The sequence below is a fragment of the Mobula birostris genome, chromosome X (assembly GCF_030028105.1).
Source record: "Mobula birostris isolate sMobBir1 chromosome X, sMobBir1.hap1, whole genome shotgun sequence".
In the NCBI taxonomy this organism is placed as follows: Eukaryota; Metazoa; Chordata; class Chondrichthyes; order Myliobatiformes; family Myliobatidae; genus Mobula; species Mobula birostris.
The window spans coordinates 30,657,482-30,679,272 of NC_092402.1; the positions used below are offsets into that span (position 1 = coordinate 30,657,482).

The 21,791-nt window shown below is 40.3% G+C and overlaps 1 protein-coding gene across 5 annotated transcripts in view; it reads left to right on the top strand.

Moving 5' to 3' along the window:
* The first annotated feature begins 569 nt into the window (after window positions 1–569).
* The window catches only part of kat7b (K(lysine) acetyltransferase 7b), an 87,851-nt gene continuing 66,629 nt past the window's right edge, over window positions 570–21,791 (top strand). For 2 of the 5 annotated variants that reach the window (XM_072249572.1, XM_072249576.1), the window contains exons 1-2: window positions 575–664; window positions 15,546–15,609. In XM_072249572.1, coding sequence (XP_072105673.1) covers window positions 15,586–15,609 — 24 coding nt within the window. In that variant the 5' untranslated portion in view covers window positions 575–664; window positions 15,546–15,585. Of the gene's footprint in view, window positions 665–1,131; window positions 1,251–2,726; window positions 2,747–15,545; window positions 15,610–21,791 lie in introns of those variants that run through there. The other 3 variants (XM_072249573.1, XM_072249574.1, XM_072249575.1) reach the window with 3 other exon arrangements.

Genomic DNA, 21,791 nt, shown 5'->3' on the forward strand with positions numbered 1-21,791 from the left:
GGAGGCAGATACAATAGGGTCTTTTAAGAGGCTCGAAGATAGGTACATGGAGCTTAGAGAAATACAGGGCTATGTGGTACGTAAATTCCAGGCAGTTTCTAGAGCAGGTTATGTGGTTGGTGCAACATTGTGGGCTGAAAGGCCTGTAATGTGCTGTAGATTTCTATGTTCTATGGTCCCCTGCACACTTTGTATAATATAGCTTTTATTCTAATATTAAATAAATTCTAATTAAAATAAATGGTTGTGACTTAATAAGTTACGCATTATTACTATGGTCTAACAGTAAAAACGAGTGACTAATTTGCAAATTGGAATGTCATGATCAAAAGCAAAACCAGCAGAAGAACAACATTCTCCACTGCAGGATTCAAACTTGCTCCTTTAATATATAATAGATTACAACGTATGGGCATACTAAATGAAAATACATTTTAATTTTTGATTTAGATTTCTGCAATAGACTCAGGCCATTGTTCCGTCACCTGATTGTGAAATAGGAACCAAATGCTCCGGGCAAAAACTGAATCTACATCACCCGGAATTTCGGGGTGGTTGGTTTCCGCTTGTGTGCCGGAAGTGGTAGAAAACAACAACGGTCAACGGCGTGAGCGGTGGCCAAGTGTGCGAGTGGAAGTGGCAGTGGAGGATGCCGCGCAGGAAGGTGGGCCACCGCGTCCCACACACCACCGCCCTGCCGATGGGCACCCCAGCCGTTCTGAGCGCTGCGTTTTTGCACCCATCCTCGGCTTGGTGCATTATCGATTTGCGGAACCCTCGGTGCTTTCGCCGCGCTGCCCAACCGCCGGTAGGAAAGTAGGGTCCCTGGGCCTCGCAGCCTCTAGGCCTACGGAAAGCACCAAAAAGCGCTGCCTTTGCGTCCTGAGCCCGCGAATATGCTGCTGCCGTCAATCCCGCCCCTTCTCTCTTCCGATTAGTGGGACAGCTGTCGCTCAGCGCGGAATTCGCCACCTGATTGGTTTGGGGGAGTTTATTTGTTCCGTCCTCGGGCTTTGATGGAATGAAAGTGGTTCGTGCAAAAAAAAAAGTGGTAGCTGCTGAGCAGTGGGGGCTGGGGCTGGGGCTGGGGCGGCCTGAGCGGTGCACGAAGCAGCTCCAAAATCTGAGCAACGCACAGCATTGCGTTATAATGCGAGATTTTGTTGCGAGCAGTTGACGTGTTGCGGTTGGTTTATATAGTCAATATGAGCTCATAACCTTGGAGCAAGGCTGTCAGCGACGGACATCTGGTAATTTGCAGTTTAAAACAAGGATCCATTCGAGTTATTTTAACATTTGATACATTGAACTTTCTTTTTGATACAAGTTGATTAGTTTCTTTGTTACCGTGAAGTTTTGATGTGATTTACCTTTTAGTATCAATGTTATCCGATGTTTAATTCGATACAGTTATACATAGGCAATCATTGGATACATTTCTGCTACTAATTTTAGCGTTCTTTTGTGTAGCATTCCTTCTCTTGTTCGCACATCATGGAAGGCATTGTAGGTTTAAAAGCCCTCTGGTTGCACATTCTGCATATACTCTGTCCCACTTAATAGATGAAGTTCTAGATAACATAAAGCAGATGAGCAAAATAAATTCTGGGCAATTATCTCCACTGATTTTTCTTGCAGACTTTGCATTTGCTTCTCATCTTTGGCATCAAACATTTTTTATTACAGTTTTGCCCTGAGCAATCTTGATTATGCTTCATGATCTATGAAATAATTTGTAGCAGCATTGTTCATGGTGTTCTTTGTGAGTTTTTCATATTCTTTGAACTGTGTGTAAGGGTGGGAAACTGGAGATGGCTTTGAGGTCTTGATCTTTGTGCACTCTTCTGTTGATAGCCAAAGGTGATGGAGGAATCAATTCTTTCCTCAATGTGTATGCTCACTGAGAGGTGGACCAAAGAATATGAGATCATGTGTCACTTCATAGACATTAAGGGTTGATTAGTGAAGGAGCTTGGTTTTCCAGGTGTTTGGTGTGCTTTGAAAAAGGAATTAGCCATTGTTTCATGGAATCAAAAGTATTTAACAAAGAAAAACTGCACAATTTCTTCTCACTTTCTAGCATCAGGTTCGTAGCCCTGTTTGTCGGGGCTTTTCAACAATATATCTAAGAACTGTTTTAAAAGGTAAAGAGTTTTGAAGGTTTCTACTTCTGCTGGTCTCTTGAGTATGGTTTCCAGACTGCTGCCATTCTCTGATTAGTAAATGGTTACCATTGGCATTGGTGGAATCCATCTTCTGTGCACATGTCATTTGTGTGTTGTAACTTTGACTGGTTCTGGATTTATGAACTTGGATGTGATTTTTTTAAAGCTTGGAATGTATTACTGTTTGTTGTGTGATTTAAGTTGTCATGGCTTTAATTTTTGTTGAAGGATAATACAGCAAATCTTAGGATTTCTTGGTGCTACTTGTTTCAGAATGGATCTAAAACTTGATTTTATTTCCAAGGTTGTGAGTTAGGTAATCTGATCTGTAAAAGTTTAGTGGCTGAACTTAAATTACGTGGGTGATTGGGAGAAGAATATGGTTACAACTGAGATGCTTTCACTCTGTTTATGGAGTAACACTTTTTACTGCAATCAATATTGTGAAAGTTCCCAGTGATTCAGCCCAAAACTCTAATGTGTTTAAAAACAAGAACAGACACTGCTTAAACTGAAACAGGTTGATATTTCTGAAGCTCTTGCAAGTCAGAGGATATGTTGTTGAAAGGCATTTTGACAAGGTAATTTTACAATCTTAAGCTATAAGGGGATGCTTTTAAAGTTAGGAACATTTTTTCTTTTTCTCAATATCTTTCAAAACTTGGAAACGGTGTAATTTACATAGTATTTACCAGACATCAAACTGATTAATGGAAAAGAAAGTGCTAAGCTGATTGCTCCCTGTAATGCCAGTTCCCTTAAGTAAAGAATATGTAATGAGTCAGCCTAAAGTCAGGTTCCCACCCCACACTCTTTAACAAAATTATGTACTTAAGTTTATAATTCATTACCAGTCCTCATTCTTGATTTTTCTCTTGCCCGAGTGCTGTCTACTATCTCATTCTAGTGTTCCTTTGTACAGTATATTAGAGTAAGATGATTGGAAATGAATGTAGAAATTTTATCAGAAAGGTATTCTTTGATGTTTTTTTTCCCTTAAATTCTACCTCCATATGACAAGTATATATAATTTCCCCCAGTAAAATAAATCTTGATTTCAGGGTTGAGTCATTTTTAAACCTGACCTATCCTTGCACTTTAATTTGAATCATTACCTTAAGGCTAGCTAATATAAATCATTTGTTATCTTTCTAATATTTTTGGGATTTGACCAGTACTTGTTTCCTCCTTTCATTTTCAACAACATGCTATTGTTCATTGTGTTTTACAGCAGCAAGTCACTTAGATGTCATCTGACAGAGTCAGATGCAAAGACAGGAACTAATCAGAAGGTCATAATGGTGGACTTTAATTCAAAAAAAGGGAGGCAAATAAGTTTTAGTTTGAACTTCAGAGCATGTGGCTAAGTGAAAGATGCATGCCAATGGTGGGATGAAAATAGGAAGGTTGAACTGAAGGTCAAGGCCAGGAAACCTTAAATTGGGGTTACGGCAATGCTGTGAAGATATTTAAGCTAGTAAGTTGATGTTTAAGATGTTGATGCATGTGTGTAAGTTTGTAAAGATTTATTGAGCCACGGCCATGGGGTTGGCAGTTTTGTGGATAAGCGAATGTTTATGGAAATGTAAGCCTTGACAGAGAAGTTCTAAAATGATTCAGTGATTTTAGTTGTTTCACCTGGCCTTGTATACATGTATCATGTCTCAGCACCCTTTTTGCTCTTTGAATTTGAATGTGTGCTTTGATAACTGCATTCAAACACCAACTTCAAGATTGATGCACAAGAACATAAGAAATAGGAGCAGGAGTAGGCCATCCGGTCTGTCAAGCTTACTCTGCCATTCAAAAGGATTATGGCTAATCTGGCTGTAGACTCAGCTCCATCTGACCTGCCTTCTTCCCTTAATTGCCCTGCTATGCAAAAATCTGTCTTAACTGTGTCTTCAGCTTCTCTGCCAGAGAATTCCACAGTTTCATATTTCTTTGGGGAGGGGGGAGGTGCGGAGAATGGTTTTTCTGTATTTCTGTCCTAAATCTGTTCCCCAGAATCTTGAGGCTATGTCTGCTAGTACTAGTCTCATGTACCAGTTGAAACAATTTCTACATCTTATTTATCCCTTTCTTGATTTTATGTTCCTATAAGATTTTCTCCCCCAATGCTCCCCTCCCCAGGTAATTTTTTAAAAATTCCAGCAAGTATAGCTCCAAGTGACGCATTTCATTTTCTCCTCATAGGCTAACCCTCTCATCTCCAAAATCAACCTGTTGACCTTTTTGTATCACCTCCAAGCCAGTATATCTTTTCACAAGTAAGGAGACCAGAACTACACACAATACCCAGGTGTGGCCTCACTAGTACCCTGTACAGCAGCATCACAACCTCCCTGCTCGTAAATTCAATTCCTTTGGCAATGAAGACCAACATTCTGTTGAGAACCTTTTGGCAGCGTCTTTTAACGAACAACACTGAGTTTAGAGTGGATCAATCATAAGCCCATTTATTTTACTTGCAGCAAGGGGAGACTGTCATTGCTCAAGCGCCGGTGATAGCCTCCTAAAAAAACAGACAGCATAGTAACTCCTTTATACATTAGTGCAGCTACCCACGCCTCAGTTCAGGAAAGGGTGCATTTTGTCCTTCTGCTTAATCAATGTATTTGGCATTCTTCCAGTAATGCATCTGCTGGTCTGCAGTTTGTCAAGGACTTGGTTCCATTGGATTAATGTTACACTAACACTATTAGCATAGTACTGGTGCAATACAGGTTCCATTTTGTTACAGATAAAATGCCATTTTGTTACTGCAAGTAAAGTACATTTCCACATTCCATCCTTTTGGTGACAACACTTTGTTTTATGACAACATTACATTTCACCAAATACAGTAATTGAAATATGCATATGTGTTTATATAATAGTGATGCAGTTTCAAATCCCAACCCAAAATCCTATTTGCATCCGTCCAGCTCAACGAGTACCCACCCCTTTCTTAACATTCTTTTCTTTGTCCTGTTACTTCACAAAAAAATTGTAAAAGAATAACAGCCATTGTTATATATAATGCAGAATAGTTGTCCACCATCCTCCCAGTGTCCCAGAGTGTAATAGTTGTGATACTGATCCCCTATTTAATCTCTTTGGTAGTTTCTCAAATGTGGTTTGCCAAATTAGTTACATTTTCTGATTTGTCAAATATGCAAGTACAGCATTCTTGCCTGGTCAGGGCACAACTGTCCCCTTTTCCCAATGGAATAAAATCCAAAGCCATTCTGTTCTGTAATGCAAGTGTATGAACAGCCCCCAGTTCTGCCAACAACTTGGTTAATGCTTGTTGGGTTTGATCAAGGGCATAGGGATCTCATTTGCTATTTTCCCTAAAGCCCTTGCCATATTAATCGGTTCCCAGGACAGTCTAGTGGTCCCATATTCCAGCGAAGGCTATCGTCCAGAATCTCTTGGCATCTGTTATGGACCTCTGATACTACTGGACCAGAAGGTGATGAGGTTGTGATGCCAAGCGTCGCATGTGGGGCACTACATAGGCAAGGTAACAGCAGCCCTTCCCCATACTACTTGTTTGCACCAATCATGCAGGGGCACTGTTTATATATGCCGGGGCATCCGTTAGTTCCAGCATTGCCAGTATGAGCAGGACGATCAGTGCGGTGTTGAGGTGTCTTGCATTTTTATTGGCTCAGAAATCATTTTACAGTGCGAGGTGCATATCCACAATGCTTTCTCTCTGACCTTGATAGCTGTATTAGTCACCAATGGTACTTGGAGTGGTGTTTCAAACCAAGGTTGCAAAGAATTTTTCCTCTTAAGTGTCTGGACAACCACATAACCTCCAGGCTCTCTGTCGTGACACGTAGTGTCTTCCATCATGTGTTGTGCTTTCTTCACTTGTCGATGGTACTTGGTAATACATTTTATCAAAGATACACAATAGACCAGCATGCTTTCATTCAAATTATGTATGCCCATTTGCTTAATTCTCAGTGGTGAATTAAATGGTAGGCACAATGGCTGCCCCATTATGATTTTGTATGGGGACAATCCAGCAGTCCTATTGGCTCTGGGCCTAATTGTCATAGGGACCAAAGGTAGTATCTGTTTTCATCTCAATTCAGTTTCCTTGTTTTTGGCGGTTCTATTCATTCTTTCTACTAAGCCTGATGACTGAGGATGGTGGCTACAATGGAAATGTTGGTCTATTAGTAAGGCTTTTATTACCTTCTCAGTAAAGTGGGTACTGTAGTCACTAGACAGTTTCCAAGGGATGCTGAATTTTCGGGATGACTTCCTTAAATGTACATTTAGCTACTATAACTGCGTCATTCTTTCTACAAGGAAATACTTCAACCCATCATGGAAAACATCAATAATGCAATAATGTCCAATACATATCATGTTTTATTCTTTTACAACATTGAATCACGGTGAATTTAATTTGGGTTTTTGACACTGATCAACGGAGAAAGTGAAAACATCTCGACAAATGCAAAACAAAAAATAATTGATTACATAAGTATTCACCCCCTTCAAGTCAGTATTTGGTAGATATACTCTTGGCAGCAATTACAACCTTGAGCCTGTGTGGATAAGTCTATCAGCTTTGCAGATCTGGGCAATGCAATTTTACAAAACTGCTCAAGCTCTGTAAGATTGCATGGGGATCATGAGTGAACAGCCCTTTTCAAGTCCAGCCACAAATTCTCAAATTGGATTGAGATCCAGATTCTGACTTGGCCTTGTTTCTGTGTAGCTTTGGCTTCATGTTTGGGGTCATTGTCTTGCTGGACAACAAATCTTCCAAGTTGTAGTTCTCTTGCAGACTATATCAGGTTTTCCTCCAGGATTTCCCTGTATTTTATCCTCTACCTTCACAAGCCTTCCAGGGCCTGCTGCAGTGAAGCATTCCCACAGCATGCTTCACAGTAGGGATGGTGTGTTTTTTAATGTGTGGCGTTTGGCTTACACCAAACATAGCATTTAGTCTGATGGCTAGAAAGCTCAATTTTGGTTTTATCGGACTATTGAACATTCTTCCAGCTGACTTCAGAGTCTCCTACATGTCTTCTGGCAAACTCTAGCCGAGATTTCGTGTGAGTTTTTTTTCAACAGTGGTTTTCTCTTTGCCACTTTCCCATAAAGTTGCGACTGGTGAAGCACACGGACAACAGTTGTTGTGTGCACAGTCTCTCTCATCTCAGTCACTGAAGCTTGTAACTCTTCCAGAGTTGTCATAGGTCTCTTGGTGACCTCCCTTACTTGTCCCCTTCTTGAATGGTCACTCAATTTTTGAGGATTACCTACTTGTCCATTTAGAGCTGTGCCATATTCTTTCCATTTCTTGATGATTGACTTACCTGTACCCCAAGTACAGGTAATTCAGTGGTTCGGAAATTTTCTTGTATCCACCTCTTGACTTGCTTTCCAATAACTTTTTTTGTGAAGTTGCTTGGAGTGTTCTTTTGTCTTCATGATGTAGTTTTTGCCAGGATACTGACTCACCAGTAGTTGGACCTTCCAGGTACAGGTGTATTTTTACTACAATCAATTGAAACACCTTGACTGCACTCCAGAAACAGATCTCCATTTAACTAATTATGTGACTTCTAAAACCGATTGGCTGCACCAGTGATGATTTGGTGTTATTTTAAAAAGGGGGTGAATACTTGTGCAATCAATTATTTTGTGTTTTGTATTTGTAATTAATTTAGATCACTTTGTAGAGATCTGTTTTCACCTTGACATGAAAGAGTCTTTTTCTGTTGATCAGTGTCAAAAAAGTCAAATTAAATCCACTGTGATTCAATGTTGTAAAACAAAACTTCCAAGGGTTGGGGGGGGGGGTGAATATTTTTTATAGGCACTGTATATCCTTCACATGGAGGTAATTCTATAAAATCCATCTGTAAAAGCGTGAAAGGTTTATCAGAGGGTGGTGAGATCCTTGCATCTTCACTAGTTTCCTTGGATTCTGTAAAATCCATGTCATACATTGTTCACAAACTTGATTTACAGTCTGTGATAAACTAGGGACATACCATGTCTGATTTGTATGACGTCAATCCCCTCTTGCATGTGTGAACTTGTGAACACAGCAGGCAATCCATGGTGACAATTCTGAAGGAGCCACAGGCCGTCCATCTGGGTGGTACCAAAAGCCATCGTGTTGGTTACAGCCCCTTTTTTTCTCCAGGTCTTTTATGGCAGTCCTTGCAGACCTTTGACCACTGGCCCAAGGTCCTTTGCTGCCTTACCTCTAGAAACTGCTAACGTTAGGTGCGGTTCCCTGTTCTCTCAATTTTGTATTGTCAGCTGAACCTTGTGGGGGAGTTGCTTTGCTGCTGCAATACTGGAATTGCCCATGCATATTTCAAGAATATGAAGACCAATTTCCTTATCAATATAAAGGTCTAATTTCTGGTGTATAAAATGGTCATTTCCAGCTGAGTCATAATAACTCATACTGTGAAGATAACAGTGTCACTAAGTTGCAGGTCTGAACAGAATCTAGCGAAATCTCTGGACACTTTCAAGGCACTCTCATAAAAAAAATTTCAGACTCTTTGGTAAGTGGGTAGTGAGAAACCTGCCATTTATGCAAGTTAGGTTGACTACTCTGGAAGTGGAATAATCCACAATAGCTCTCTGGTATACACACATTAAGTCCCTCAGTAGTGTAGGTCAGGGGTCCCCAACCTTTTTTGCACAGCGGACCAGTTTAATATTGACAATATTCTTGCGGACCGGGTGGTGGGGGGGGTGGGGGGTGGTGTTCAAGTAGGGTTAAACTCACCTCAATATGTCTTTTACAGTTAGGGTTGCTAACTTTCTCATTCCCAAATAAGGGACAAAAGTAGCAGTCAAATCCAGGGACACTTTACCCCAAAAAAAGACTACCATGACCATGAAGCCTTGTGTGGGCACCTGTGTGCGCATGCGTGTTTGTGCCGATTTTTTTTCTCCCACAAATTGGTTTTGCCTTCATCTTCCCGATTACACTGTACATACATTATTTCTACTTTATATAGGCTGTGTATTTATCATATCATTCCTGCTTTTACTATATGTTAGCATTTTTGGTTTTATGTGTTATTTGGTATGAGTTGGTAGGTTATTTTTTGGGTCTGGGAACGCTCAAAAAATTTTTCCCATATAAATTAATGGTACTTACTTCTTCGCTTCATGCCATTTCAGCACGAAAGGTTTCATAGGAATGCTCTACCTTAGCGGGGGAAATACGGGACAAACCAATTTAGCCCAATATTACGGGACGTCCCGGCAAATACGGGACAGTTGGTAACCCTATGTTCAAGTTCAACAGTGCGTGGCAGGGAATGAAGAAAGGTGCAGCTGACTCATATTGTTTCCTCGCGGCCCGGTAGCACATGCTTTGCGGCGCGGTGGCTGGGGACGGCTGGTGTAGGTAATAGTAGTTTGTATTTTACACAATAAATTTCTTCTACGTAAGTTTACAGGCATGTCCAGAGAAAGTAAAAAAAATTATAACATAAATCCTGATCCCCTATTCTAACCTGCACTGGGCCTGATTTCAGGACATTAGTAGATTATCCACCTATTCCATTTACACAAATATTATCCTTACTAGTGTGTCCCTGATGCTAGATTTTATTTGGTGTGTCCCTAATGCTCTTACCAGTCAAATCTAATCATTGATACCCATATATTTCTGTTCACTGTGCCAAAAGCATTGGAATTGCGAAGAGGAGAAACTGATACGCTCAATAGACAGCACAACTTGCAATGTCCCCTCAAAACTAATTAATTAACTCCAAGACCTTGGCTTCAATACTTCCTGCAATGGATCCTGGATTTCCTCACTTGCGGACCCCAGTCAGTTCTGATTGGCAACAACATCTCCCCCGTGATCTCCATCAACACAGGTGCACCACAAGGCTTGTGTGCTTAGTTCCCTGCTCTACTCGCTTTACACTTACGACTGTGTCATATTCAAGTTTGCTGATGACATCACAGTTGTTGGCTGAATCAAAGGTGATGAATCAGCATATAGGAGGGAGTTTGCAAACCTGGCTGAGTGAGTGAGAGGCTGTTGTTATGACACCAATGTCAATACGACCAAGGAACTGATTATAGACTTCAGAAGAGGGAAACCAGACGTGAGCCAGTCCTCATCGAAGGATCAGAAGTGGAGAGGGTTTAAATCTCAGAGGACCTGTCCTGGACCCAACGCATAAGTGCAATTGTGAAGAAAGCACGGCAGCGCCTCTACTTTCTCAGGAGTCAGCGGAGATTCAGCATCACATCTAAAACTTTAACAAACTTCTATAAATGTGTAATGGAGAAAATATTTACTGGCTGCATCACTGCCTGTTATGGAAACACTAATGCCTTTTGAACAGAAAATTCTATGAAAAGTAGTGGATTTGGCCCAGTACATTTCATGGGTAAAGCCCTCCCCACCATTGGGCGTATCTGCATGAAACACTGTCATAGGAAAGCAGCATTCATCATCACAGATCCCCACCACTCAGCTCATGCTGTCTTCTCACTGCTGCCATCAGGTAGAAGGTACAAGAGCCTCAGGACTCACACATAAGGTTCAAGAACAGTTACTACTCTTCAACCATCAGGCTCTTAAACCAGAGGGAATAACTACACTCAACTTCACTCGCCCCATCATTGAAATGTTCCCACAACCTATGATCTCAGTTTCAAGAACTCTATCTCATTATCTCTCGTTCTTGTTATCTATTGCTCTTTATATTTGCATTTGCTCAGTTTGTTGTCTTCTGTACTCTGGTTGATCTTTCATTGATCCTGTATAGTTGCTATTCTATAGATTTGCTGAGTATGTGCTCAAGAAAATGAATCTCAGGGTTGTATATGGTGACCTATATATGGTTTGAAAATAAAATTTACTTTGAACTTTGTATAGAATGGGAGAGGGGACACAACTCATATTTGCTATCTGCCTGGAAAGGCCAAACAGTAATCTTGCTTTTTGGTGATTGTTCCTCTGCCAGAGTTTCCCTGGGAGCAAGCAGTCACTAGAATCCCCCATAGTCAGCTCCTGAAACCTAAACACATGATCTCAGTGGAACCTCCCAAGTTCTGTTGAGTACCTTTTTTACTGTGTCCTATAACAAGCGACAATGAACTTGGAGTGAATCAATCATAAATGTGTTTATTTTACTTGCAGCAAAGGGAGACCATCACTGCACAAGTGCTGGTGATAGCCTAAAAACAAAACAAACAGCATAGTAATTCCTTTATACATAAGTGTAGCAACCAGTGCCTCAGTTTAAGGAAAGGGTGTATTCTGTCCTTCTACTTAATCAGTGTATTTGGCATTCTTCCAGTAATGCATCTGCTGGTCTGCAGTTTGTCAAGGACTTGAGCTCCAGCAGCATAATGTTGCACAAACACTATTAGCAAAGTCCTCTGGTACATTTTGTTATGGACAAAAATGCCATTTTGTTACTGCAAGTAAAGTACATTTCCACAATCCTATTTGCCTTCTTGATAACCTGTTGCACTGCAAATCAACTTTTTGAGATTTGTGCAACAGCACTCCCAAGTCCCTCTGCTTAACAGCATGTTGCAATCTTTCACTGTTTAAATAATCTGATCTTCTGTTTTTCTTCCAAAGTGGATGACCTTGTACTTACCCATGTTGTACTCCCTATGTAGTTGACTCGCAAAATGCTGGAGAAACTTAGCAAGTCAGACAGTTATCTACGGAGGGAAATAAGCTTTTGACGGTTTGGGCTGAGATCCTTAATCAGTTCCTCCAGCATTCTGTGTGCATTACTGGTTTCCTGCATCAGCAGAATATCTTGTGTTTATGTTGAGCATAATTCCTTCTGATCTGTAGTTCTAGTTAGCTGATTCCTCTTTTTGTAGTTTAAGATGGCTAAGAATTTCTGCCTTGGGTAGTTTGTGTGATTTGGCCACATTGTGCTACAAATTGCAACTGTTTAGTTAGTGAGTTTCTTTTTCTCAAGCTACCTATGAACCCATTTTGAAACAGTTTTATTGGACAGTATTTCAAAATGTACTGTAATTTGTAAAAATCTTGACTGAATTCTGTGATGTATTTACACTTAAATTTTTTATTAAAATTGCAGGTGAGTAATCAATAATGATTTAAACAAAGTATTTTTATCAGTTTCTCCTCACTGTTAACCCAATTTTAAATAATTGAAAATGATAATTTAAAAATGCATAACCACTTTCTCATTACTGAACTGGATTCATGAAATTTGAAGTATTTGTGCTCTATTATGTATTTGAGAACTTGTACCTTGTTTAAGTGGGTTTTTGAAAGCTTCAAACAGCCCAGAAACTGGACATTTAATGTACATGCAATTAAACATGCAATTTATTTAGTGCATGCATTTTAATATAGCAGTATCCATTTCCTGAGGAATTCCTGCCCATCAGGAAATTGGTCTGAGAATTTCTAGATTCTGTTCACCTTGGCAAGCATGTACATTTGATTATATCATTAGCAATTGGCAAGCTTACTTTTGCCTAATGAAGGGTCTCGGCCCGAAACTTTGACTGTTTATTCAATTCCATGACCTATTGAGCTCCTCCAGCATTTTGTGTGTGTTGCTGGATTTCCAGCATCTGCAGAATCTCTTGATCTTGGGACAAAACTGCAAGGACTCCTTAGGGTAGTGACCTTAGGCTAGGCGTCTTCAGTTCTTCATTAATGATTTGCCTCCATAATGAAGCTGAAGTGGGAAGGCTTGCTGAAAATTTGAATGAAAAAGGGGGAGTATCTGCTCAGCCGCATTTTCTCAATATTCAAATCCTCCAAAAGTTGCCTGGGAGTGTCTATTGATCAGTAAATTCACTAAAACAGCCAGTTACTTTGAGGAGGTGAGAAGCTGGGTATCCAGGAGTGAGTGATCCATGTCTTGACTCCTCAGTCTCCCTCATTGACAACGCACAAGTCAGGAGTCTGATGGAGTATTCTCCAAATGCGTGGAAGAGTGCAGCACTAATAACTGTTCAGAAACTGCCATTTTGGAGAAAACTTGTTCGATTTGCATTCCCATCAACCACCCAAAGCATTCATTTCTCTGGATCTGGAGTACCATGGCAATATTATGAACTATCACAATTAAAAAAAAAAACTGCAGTTGCCCACCTGGTACTCCAGCAGTTCCTTCCAGGCTTGTACCAGGCTCAAGGACAGCTTCTGTTTTGTTGTTATAAGATTATTGAATGGTTTCCTAGTGCAATAAAATCGATTCTTGACCTCAATCTACTTTGCTTTGACCCTGTACTTTATGGTTTATTTGTGCTTGTAACTAACACTTTATTCTGCACTGTTATTGTTTTACCCTGTACTGTTGTAATGAATTGATCTGTATGCATGGTATGCAAGACAAGTCCTTCACTGCACTTTGGTACGTGAGACATTAATAAACTAAATTACCAACCTCTGCCAACTAGGAAGATGAGGGTAACAGGTGCTGCGGGTTTCTTTCCAAATCACATACCATCCTGACTTGGGAATATATCTCTGGTCCTTGATCATTGTGGGGTCACAATTCTGAATTGCTGACTGAAATGCACTGAAGGGATACTTTACCCAGAAGGTCTGTTGAATGTCAAGAAGACGGCTCTCCACCATCTTCTTATGGGCAATTTGAGATGGGCGGTAAATTCAGTATTTGTCAGCAATGTCGTATTCTGATAATTTTGTTTAAGTTGTATACCCAGATTTTGTTATAAGTTTGTTGTAAACTGTACAATATATCTGTAAAAGCCTGTTGAATCCAGTTTGAGGACCACTAGTAAATTGTTACAAAGTTGTATTCTGTTTCCTGGTTCCATCCTTTTTACATAGTAAGTGATGCGACAATAGTGAAACCCGCATTGTAATCCTTGGTGAACTTGGGCACCAATCAAGCCTGTTCAGTACACTGATGCCTCTGCAGTGTTTATCACTATTTATCACAATTGCTGCCTTGCATATTTTTGTTTAGCAGTTATCCGTGGTATTTTATGTTTAGTTATTCCTTTAAGAACATACATCTGTCATGATAGCAATGCCATTATTTCCGTATGGACTATTCAAAGGGTAGTTGTTTCCATCTTACTGCTTTTGGGATATTCCTGACTTTTTTTTTTCTTGCATCTTTTTGCTCAATCATCCTTGTGTGAAGTTGCAGTATTCATCTGAGAATGCTCTTTCATCTTTTTACTTTAATGACTGTTGATACTATTTTTCCTGCTTGCTTTGCTTCTAAATTTTTGCTAATCATAGCATGATCCTGGATATCTGTTTTTACCTTGTGTGTTTAATAGTTCCATAAAGGGAGAATATCAACTTACTTGAAGCAAATCTTCCTTCTCATTGAAAATAGTTTCACATCTTAACTCAGCAACATTCATCTTACTGTTCTTGCACTTGCTACTGGAATTTAGATCACCGCTATTATTAGCTGGTTGCTGGAATTTTCCATTTGTCTGTGATCCTTCATTTCTACTATTCACAAACTAATTGACTCGTTAGTACCATTTGCTGCCTTTGGGGGGGGGGTATCAACTTTAAAGTTCCAGTGTACATTTTTGATTTATTTCTGACATTTCTCCTGTCTGATTTCCCACCCCCTGCCCCCAATTTGTGCATTATGTAAATGCTGTCTGGCATGAAGCCCTCCCAGCATGAAGTTTATTTTAATTACATGATTTGTGTCTTCTACTAATGGTGATGAACATTTTGCTTTAAACTTTTCCAATCCTGAAACTTCAAAACAGTTGCAATTTTACTTATTATGCTTATTTACCTGTGTTCACAACAGTTTCCTTAGTAATAGAGCTAGTTGGGACTGTACATCATGGAAGTAGCTTGAGAGTCTTAACTGACAAATCTCTTATTTAGTTTTAGTGTGTGATTTTTTTTTTGCATTAATAATGGAATCTTAGCAATATGGTAACAGGACACTTAAGAAAGAGCAGTAAGTGGCGACTGATGTCCATATCCTGTAAATGACTTAAGAAAACTGCAAAAATATTTGGGCAGAGATAATGTGGACTTATGAAAGTAAAATTGCTTCTGGCAATTGCTCCCAATGAAGTGCAGTACCTATCTTTTGTGTGACATGATCTCTGTTTCAGTCAGAGCTAGATTCAGTGCTTGCTTGATGGAATTTGATGAAATACTGTTTCTACATAAATCTTGAGCCTGTTCCAAAGTTCTCTTATGTTCTGGGAATGGAAATATCTCACAGTCTTTATTTGTATGTTAAAATATGCCCAGTAGTTTTCCCTCATGCTGTTTTCATCATCACTGTGATCAAATAACCCTATATCTGCTCCTCTAGTTTATATGTTCATGCAGAGCTAGGAACCATGTATGGGGCATGTTTTCACTGTTGCAGTCATACCATGCCGATTGTGTTCCCTCAGGAAGCATCCTAACAAGGTGAAGTGGAAGCCTAGTGAGTAAATGGACAGTGATCGAAGGAGGCAGGTATGGACAATTGTGTCTATCTATGTGTTTGGGGAAGGGGGAAGCAGGGTTAAAAATGCAGCAATAAAGGAATTAAATTTCATATTTTTTGAAGTAGTAATTTGGAAACAGAACTATTACTAAAATTACTTAATGATGCTTACTCTTAAATTGTTGGAGTAAAATAAACACCAGAAATACCAAGTGTCTACTTTTGATTAGGATTGTGCCAGTCTGTTTGAACACCAGACTAAATATCTTTGAATTGAGAATTAATGGTGTAAATCCGTTACATAAGTGTTTTGTGAAATTACATTTACAATTGTGCTGCAAATCAAATTTTTTAATGTAAATGCATTAATACAATACTATTTGGGTGTTGAGAGCATCTGCATTTAGTTCCACGGAACCATGGAATTTTGGAGCACAAGCACAGAAGTCTATAATCCCATGTCTGTGTCATTCCTTGAGAGCTATTCAGTTAGATCACACCATGCCTTTTTCCCATTGCTCTGCTTATTTTTCTGTTTTTGACTGTTTGTATGGTTCCCTTTTGAAAGCTGCAAAAGTACTGGCCAATCAATTTAAAATCTGTTTTTCCCTCCTTCTGCCATGGCCAATTTCCTTCAGTTTACACAATTAAAACTCATGAATCTCGAAGATATTACTAAATTTGTTTGCTGTGAAAAGGGCAATATGACCCCTCTTGTCTTTCTACATATTTAAAGCCTCTTATGCCTGATGCCATACAAATGAATTTCTGCATCCTTTTTGAGGCTATGACATTCTCTAAATTGTCCAGCTGAGCTATAACGAGTGTTTTGACCATGGTATAATGATGCTGCTTTTGAACTGAGAGCCATCATTTTTAAAATGCAAAGTTTCATGTACTTATCAGTTTCCTCAATTTATATGCTTTTCTCTCAGGTTATGGTCTTGTGAAGCTTCTTCACCAGAGATACGAGGTTGTCAGAGCTATCGTTCCTAGATTTGGCCCTTTCTATTTTAAACAGGTGTAATATGTAAATTCCAGCCTTGCTTCCTTCATGAATCTAAAATAGACTTTTCTGGTTTGAACATTGCTGAATTTTAAATCTTGGTCTTTATGCAGCCCCCTGGTGACATACTCCACCACGCCAAATAACATAGTACACCATATGCGATTAAATGATTACACTTTATAACTCATACTTTGACTATGTAGATAGGAAAGGAACAAAATAAGAACTGTTTAACTATTAAAAGAAAAAGGCGCCATTATCATTAACCAGTTTGTGCACACATCATTGGAGCTCTTACAGAACCGGATCCCCCTTCCTCCAGTCGATGTCCTCCAAACTCCACCAACCCTCGAATGGGACCACCCTCGGTGATCAACCAAACGCTCCACACGAGTCTGTTGTCCTCTCTTCACCGAAGACCCTGGGCCTCGGAGTCCTGCACGGGGTCTATTCCATCACCCAGCTTACAGCATTGCGTCTCCTCTCTCTGCCCCATCGCACCTTCTCTCCAAAGCCCGTGAAAACAATAGCTTACAGACATGAGAAAGAATAACATCCATCCCAATTGGTTAGCAAATGAATAAAATTCTCGTTAACAGTAATTATAACCCAAACAAGCTGCTAGAGAGAACCGCTCTCAGAGTTAACATCACAGAGAAGCCATTTTTATTATAACATAACAAAGAAGCCATTTTTATTAGCCTTAGCAGTAACATAAAAGAAGAAACCCCTTACATTTATTTTTGTCTACTCTGCTGTTGTCCATCTAAGTTTCATTATGTTTGTATCAGCTACCTTCTGTACAAAACTTTCTAAATGTGTGTTTTTGTTTACTTTGAACCAGTTTTGATTGTTAGCAGGACATTGTCATCATAGAAACAAACAGTACAGCACAGTACAGGCACTTTGGCCCACGACATAGTGCTAAGCTAACCTTTTAAACTACTCTAAAAATCAATCTAACCCTTCCTTCCTTCATAGCCTTCCATTTTGTTTTCATCCATGTGCCTATCTAAGAGTTTCTTAAATGTCCCTAATGTATCTGCTACTAACTTTCCACACATCCACCGCTATTTAAGAATAAAAGTCCTACCTCTGACACTCCTTTTCCCCCCCCCCCACTCTATAATTTCCTCTAATCACCTTAAAATTATGCCCCCTCGTATTAGCCATTTCTGCCTGGGTGGTGGGGGAGGTGAGTCTCTGGCTGTCCTCTCTGTCTATGCTTCTTATCATCCTGTACATCTTTATCAAATCACCTTCTTCTCCTTTTCTCCAAAGAGAATAGCCCTAGCTCACTCAATCTATCCTCATAAGACATGCTGTCTAATCCAGGCAGCATCCTGGTAAATCTTTGCACCCTCTATAAAACTTTCACATCCTTCCTATAATGAAATGAACAGACAGAGCACAATACTCCAAATCTGGTCTAACCAAAGTTTTATAGAGCTGCAACATTACCTCGTGGCTCTTGAACTCAATCCCCCAACTATTGAAGGTCAACACACCATATGCATTCTTAACCATTCTATCAACTTGAGTTCCAACTTTGCGGGATGTGGACTCCAATATCATTCTGTTTCTCCACTGTTAAGAATACTGTCATTAACCTTGTACTCTGCTTTCAAGTTGAACCTTTAAGTGCATCACTTCATATTTTTCCAGATTGAACTCCATCTGTCACTTCTCAGCCCAGCTCAACATTCTATCAAATGTCCTGTTTTAACTTAGGCAACCTATACTATCCACAATCCCACTGACTTTCCTGTCATCTGCTACTTATAAACCCACTCTTCCACTTCCTTGTCCAAGTCATTTATAAAAGCCACAAAGAGCTGAGGTCCCAGAACAGATCCCTGTGGAACACCACTTGCTACCGACCTCCAGGCAGAATATGTTCCAATCTGCTGCATCTAAGTTTCCCTGGTTCCCATTGCCCCTGTCTCTCTGAATGGGCCTACCCTGGGAAACTTTGTCAAATGGCTTATTAAAATCCACATACCACATCCGACGCTCTGATTTTGAATTATTGAAAGCCCTTAACTCCAAGTGGAGTCATCGGGATGCAGCCTTTCTTATTTTTACGAGGTCGAGTTGCTAGTTTGACGCTCAACCCAGCATGGATGGAAAGCGTGCAAGGGAGCCGGCTGGATTCGAACTCGGAAACCTTCGCTCCGAAGTCCGGCTTTGATGCCACTACGCCACCAGCCGACTATTCGACGCTCTACCTTTGTCAATTTGTTTTGTCACTTCCTCAAAGAATGTTAGGTTCGTGAGGCATGAACTGCCCGTCTCATGTTGACTATCCCTAATCAGGCTATGGTTCTCCAAATGCTCATAAATGTTGTCTCTAAGAATCTTGTAAGACTGGTCTATAATTCCTAGGGTTATCCCTTGACCTTTTCTTTTAAACAAAAGAATAACACTTGCTACTATCCAATCTTCTGGTCCTACTCTTGTGGCCAGAGAATACGTAAAGATGATCGCCAAAGGTGCAGCAATCTCTTGCCTTGCCTCCCATGGTAACCTGGGTATATCCTGACTGATCTTATCTATCCTAATGTTTTTCAAATGTTCCAGCACATAGTCTCTCTTAACATCGACATGTTCCAGCATATTATCCTGTTCGACACTGTCATTTGTCAAGGGCAGTTCATCAGTCTCACTGTGATTACTAAAGCAGTATTCATTAATGACCTCCTCCTACCTCTGACTTTAGGCACATTTCCTCTTTTACCCTTAATCATTCCTAGACTCATTCTAGTCATCCTCTTATTCTTCATGTATGTGCAGAACGCCTTGGGGGGGGGGGGGGTGGATTTCCTTAATCCTACTAGCTAAGGCCTTTCCCAGTCCCTTTCTAGCTCTCCTAAGTCCCTTCTTAAGCTCCTTCCTGGCTACCTTGTAACTCTCAAGAGCATTGTCTGATCCTTACTTCCAAAACCTTAAGTAAACTTCTTTATTCCCCTTGACTAGATGATCCACGTCTCTTGTTAACTATGGTTCCTTAACCTACCATCCTTTGCCTGTCTAAATGGGCAGATCTATCCAGAACCACATGCAAGTGCTCCTTAAACAGCTTCCGCATTTCTGTTGTGCATTTCCCTTATTACATTAGTTCCCAATTCACACTCCCAGATTCCTGTATCATCGCATGATAATTCAATTAAATACTTTCCCATATTGTCTGCTCCTATTCCTGTCCAAGGCTATGGTAAAGGTTGAGGAGTTGTGGTTGCTGTCTCTGAAATGTTTACCCAGAAAGATCTGTCACCTGAGTAGATCCATTGCTCGGTACCAAATGCAATATAGCCCTTCCTAGTTGGCCTGTCTGCATATTGTGTCATGAATCCTTTCTGGACAACTCTTAACAAACTCCACCCCATTTACACCTTTTGCACTAGAGGTGTCAATCAACATTAGGGAAGTTGAAGTCACGAATGAAAGCAACCCTATTATTTTCCACATTTTCAAAATCTGCTTCCTAATGTGCTCCTCAGTGTTTCTGTCACTATTGGAAGATCTACAGAATACTCCCAATGGAGTGATTACTTCCTCCCTGTTTCTGACTTTGACCCACACTAACTCAGTAGACAATCGTCTGTGATATTGTACCTGATTAGAAATGCCATTCCACCACTTCTTTTACCTCCCTCCCGTTCCCTTTTGAAACATCTAAACCCCTGAACATTTAGCAGTCATTTTTGCTTTGTGACAGTCAAGTCTCTGTAAAGGCCACAGCATCACAGTTTCATGCACTGATCCATCCTCCAAGTTCTTCACTCTTGTTCTTGATACTTCTCACATTATAATAGATACATTTCAACCCATGCTACTGATTGCAGTTTTGCCGAGTCCACTGCCAATCCTTCTTCAGTCTCTTTACTTGCTACATTTACTTTTTTACACGAACTGCACCATCCTCTGACCTGTCCTATCACTCTGGTTCCCGTTCCCTTGCCAAACTAGTTTAAGCCAAGCAGGGTGAACAAAGGAGAGAAGCAGTGGATGTCATTTACTTGGATTTTCAGAAGGCATTTGATAAGGTACCACATACGAGGCTGCTTAACAAGATAAAATCCTATGGTGTTACAGGAAAGATACTGGCGTGGATAGAGGAATGGCTGGCAAGACGGGAGGCAGTAAGTGGGAATAAAAGGGACCCTCCCTGGTTGGCTGCCAATGATTAATGGTGTTCCCCTGGAGTCAGTATTGGGACGGCTACTTTTCACATTGTTTGTCAATGATTTGGATAATGGAATTGATGACCTTGTAGCAAAGTTTGCAGATACAAAGGTAATGGGAGGGGTAGGTGGTACTGAGGAAGCAACATGATTGCAGTAGGACTTGTGTGGCTAAGCATAGCTCAAATACCATCTATAAATTTGCTGATGATACAACCATTGTTGGTAGAATCTCAGATGGTGATGAGAGGGCGTACAGGAGTGAGATATACCAATTAGTGGAGTGATGGTGCAGCAACAACCTGGCACTCAACATCAGTAAGATGAAAGAGCTGATTGTGGACTTCAGGAAGGGTAAGACAAAGGGACACATACCAATCCTCATAGAGGGATCAGAGACTGAGCAGTTTCAAGTTCCTGGATGTCAAGATCTCTGAGGATTTAACCTGGTCCCAACATATTGATGCAGTCATAAAGAAGGCAAGACAGCTGCTATACTTTATTAGGAGTTTGAAGAGATTTAGCATGTCAACAAATACACTCAAAAACTTCTATAGTTGTACTGTGGAGAGCATTCTGACAGGCTGGATCACTGTTTGGTATGGAGCGGCTACTACACAGGACCAAAAGAAGCTGCAGGGGGTTGTAAATCTAGTCAGCTCCATCTTGGGTACTAGCTACAAAGTACCCAGGACATCTTCAGGGAGCGGTGTCTCAGAAAGGCAGCATGCTTTATTAAGGACGTCCAGCACCCAGGGCATGCCCTTTTCTCACTGTTACCATCAAGTAGGAGATACAGAAGCCTGAAAGCGCACACCCAGTGATTCAAGAACAGCTTCTTCCCCTCTGCCATCCGATTCCTAAATGGACATTGAATCTTTGGACACTACCTCACTTTTTTTAATGTACAGTATATCTATTTTTGCATGTTTTTAATCTATGCAACATATGTACTGTAATTGATTCACTTATTTTTTTCTCTGCTGGATTATGTATTGCATTGAACTGCTGCTGCTAA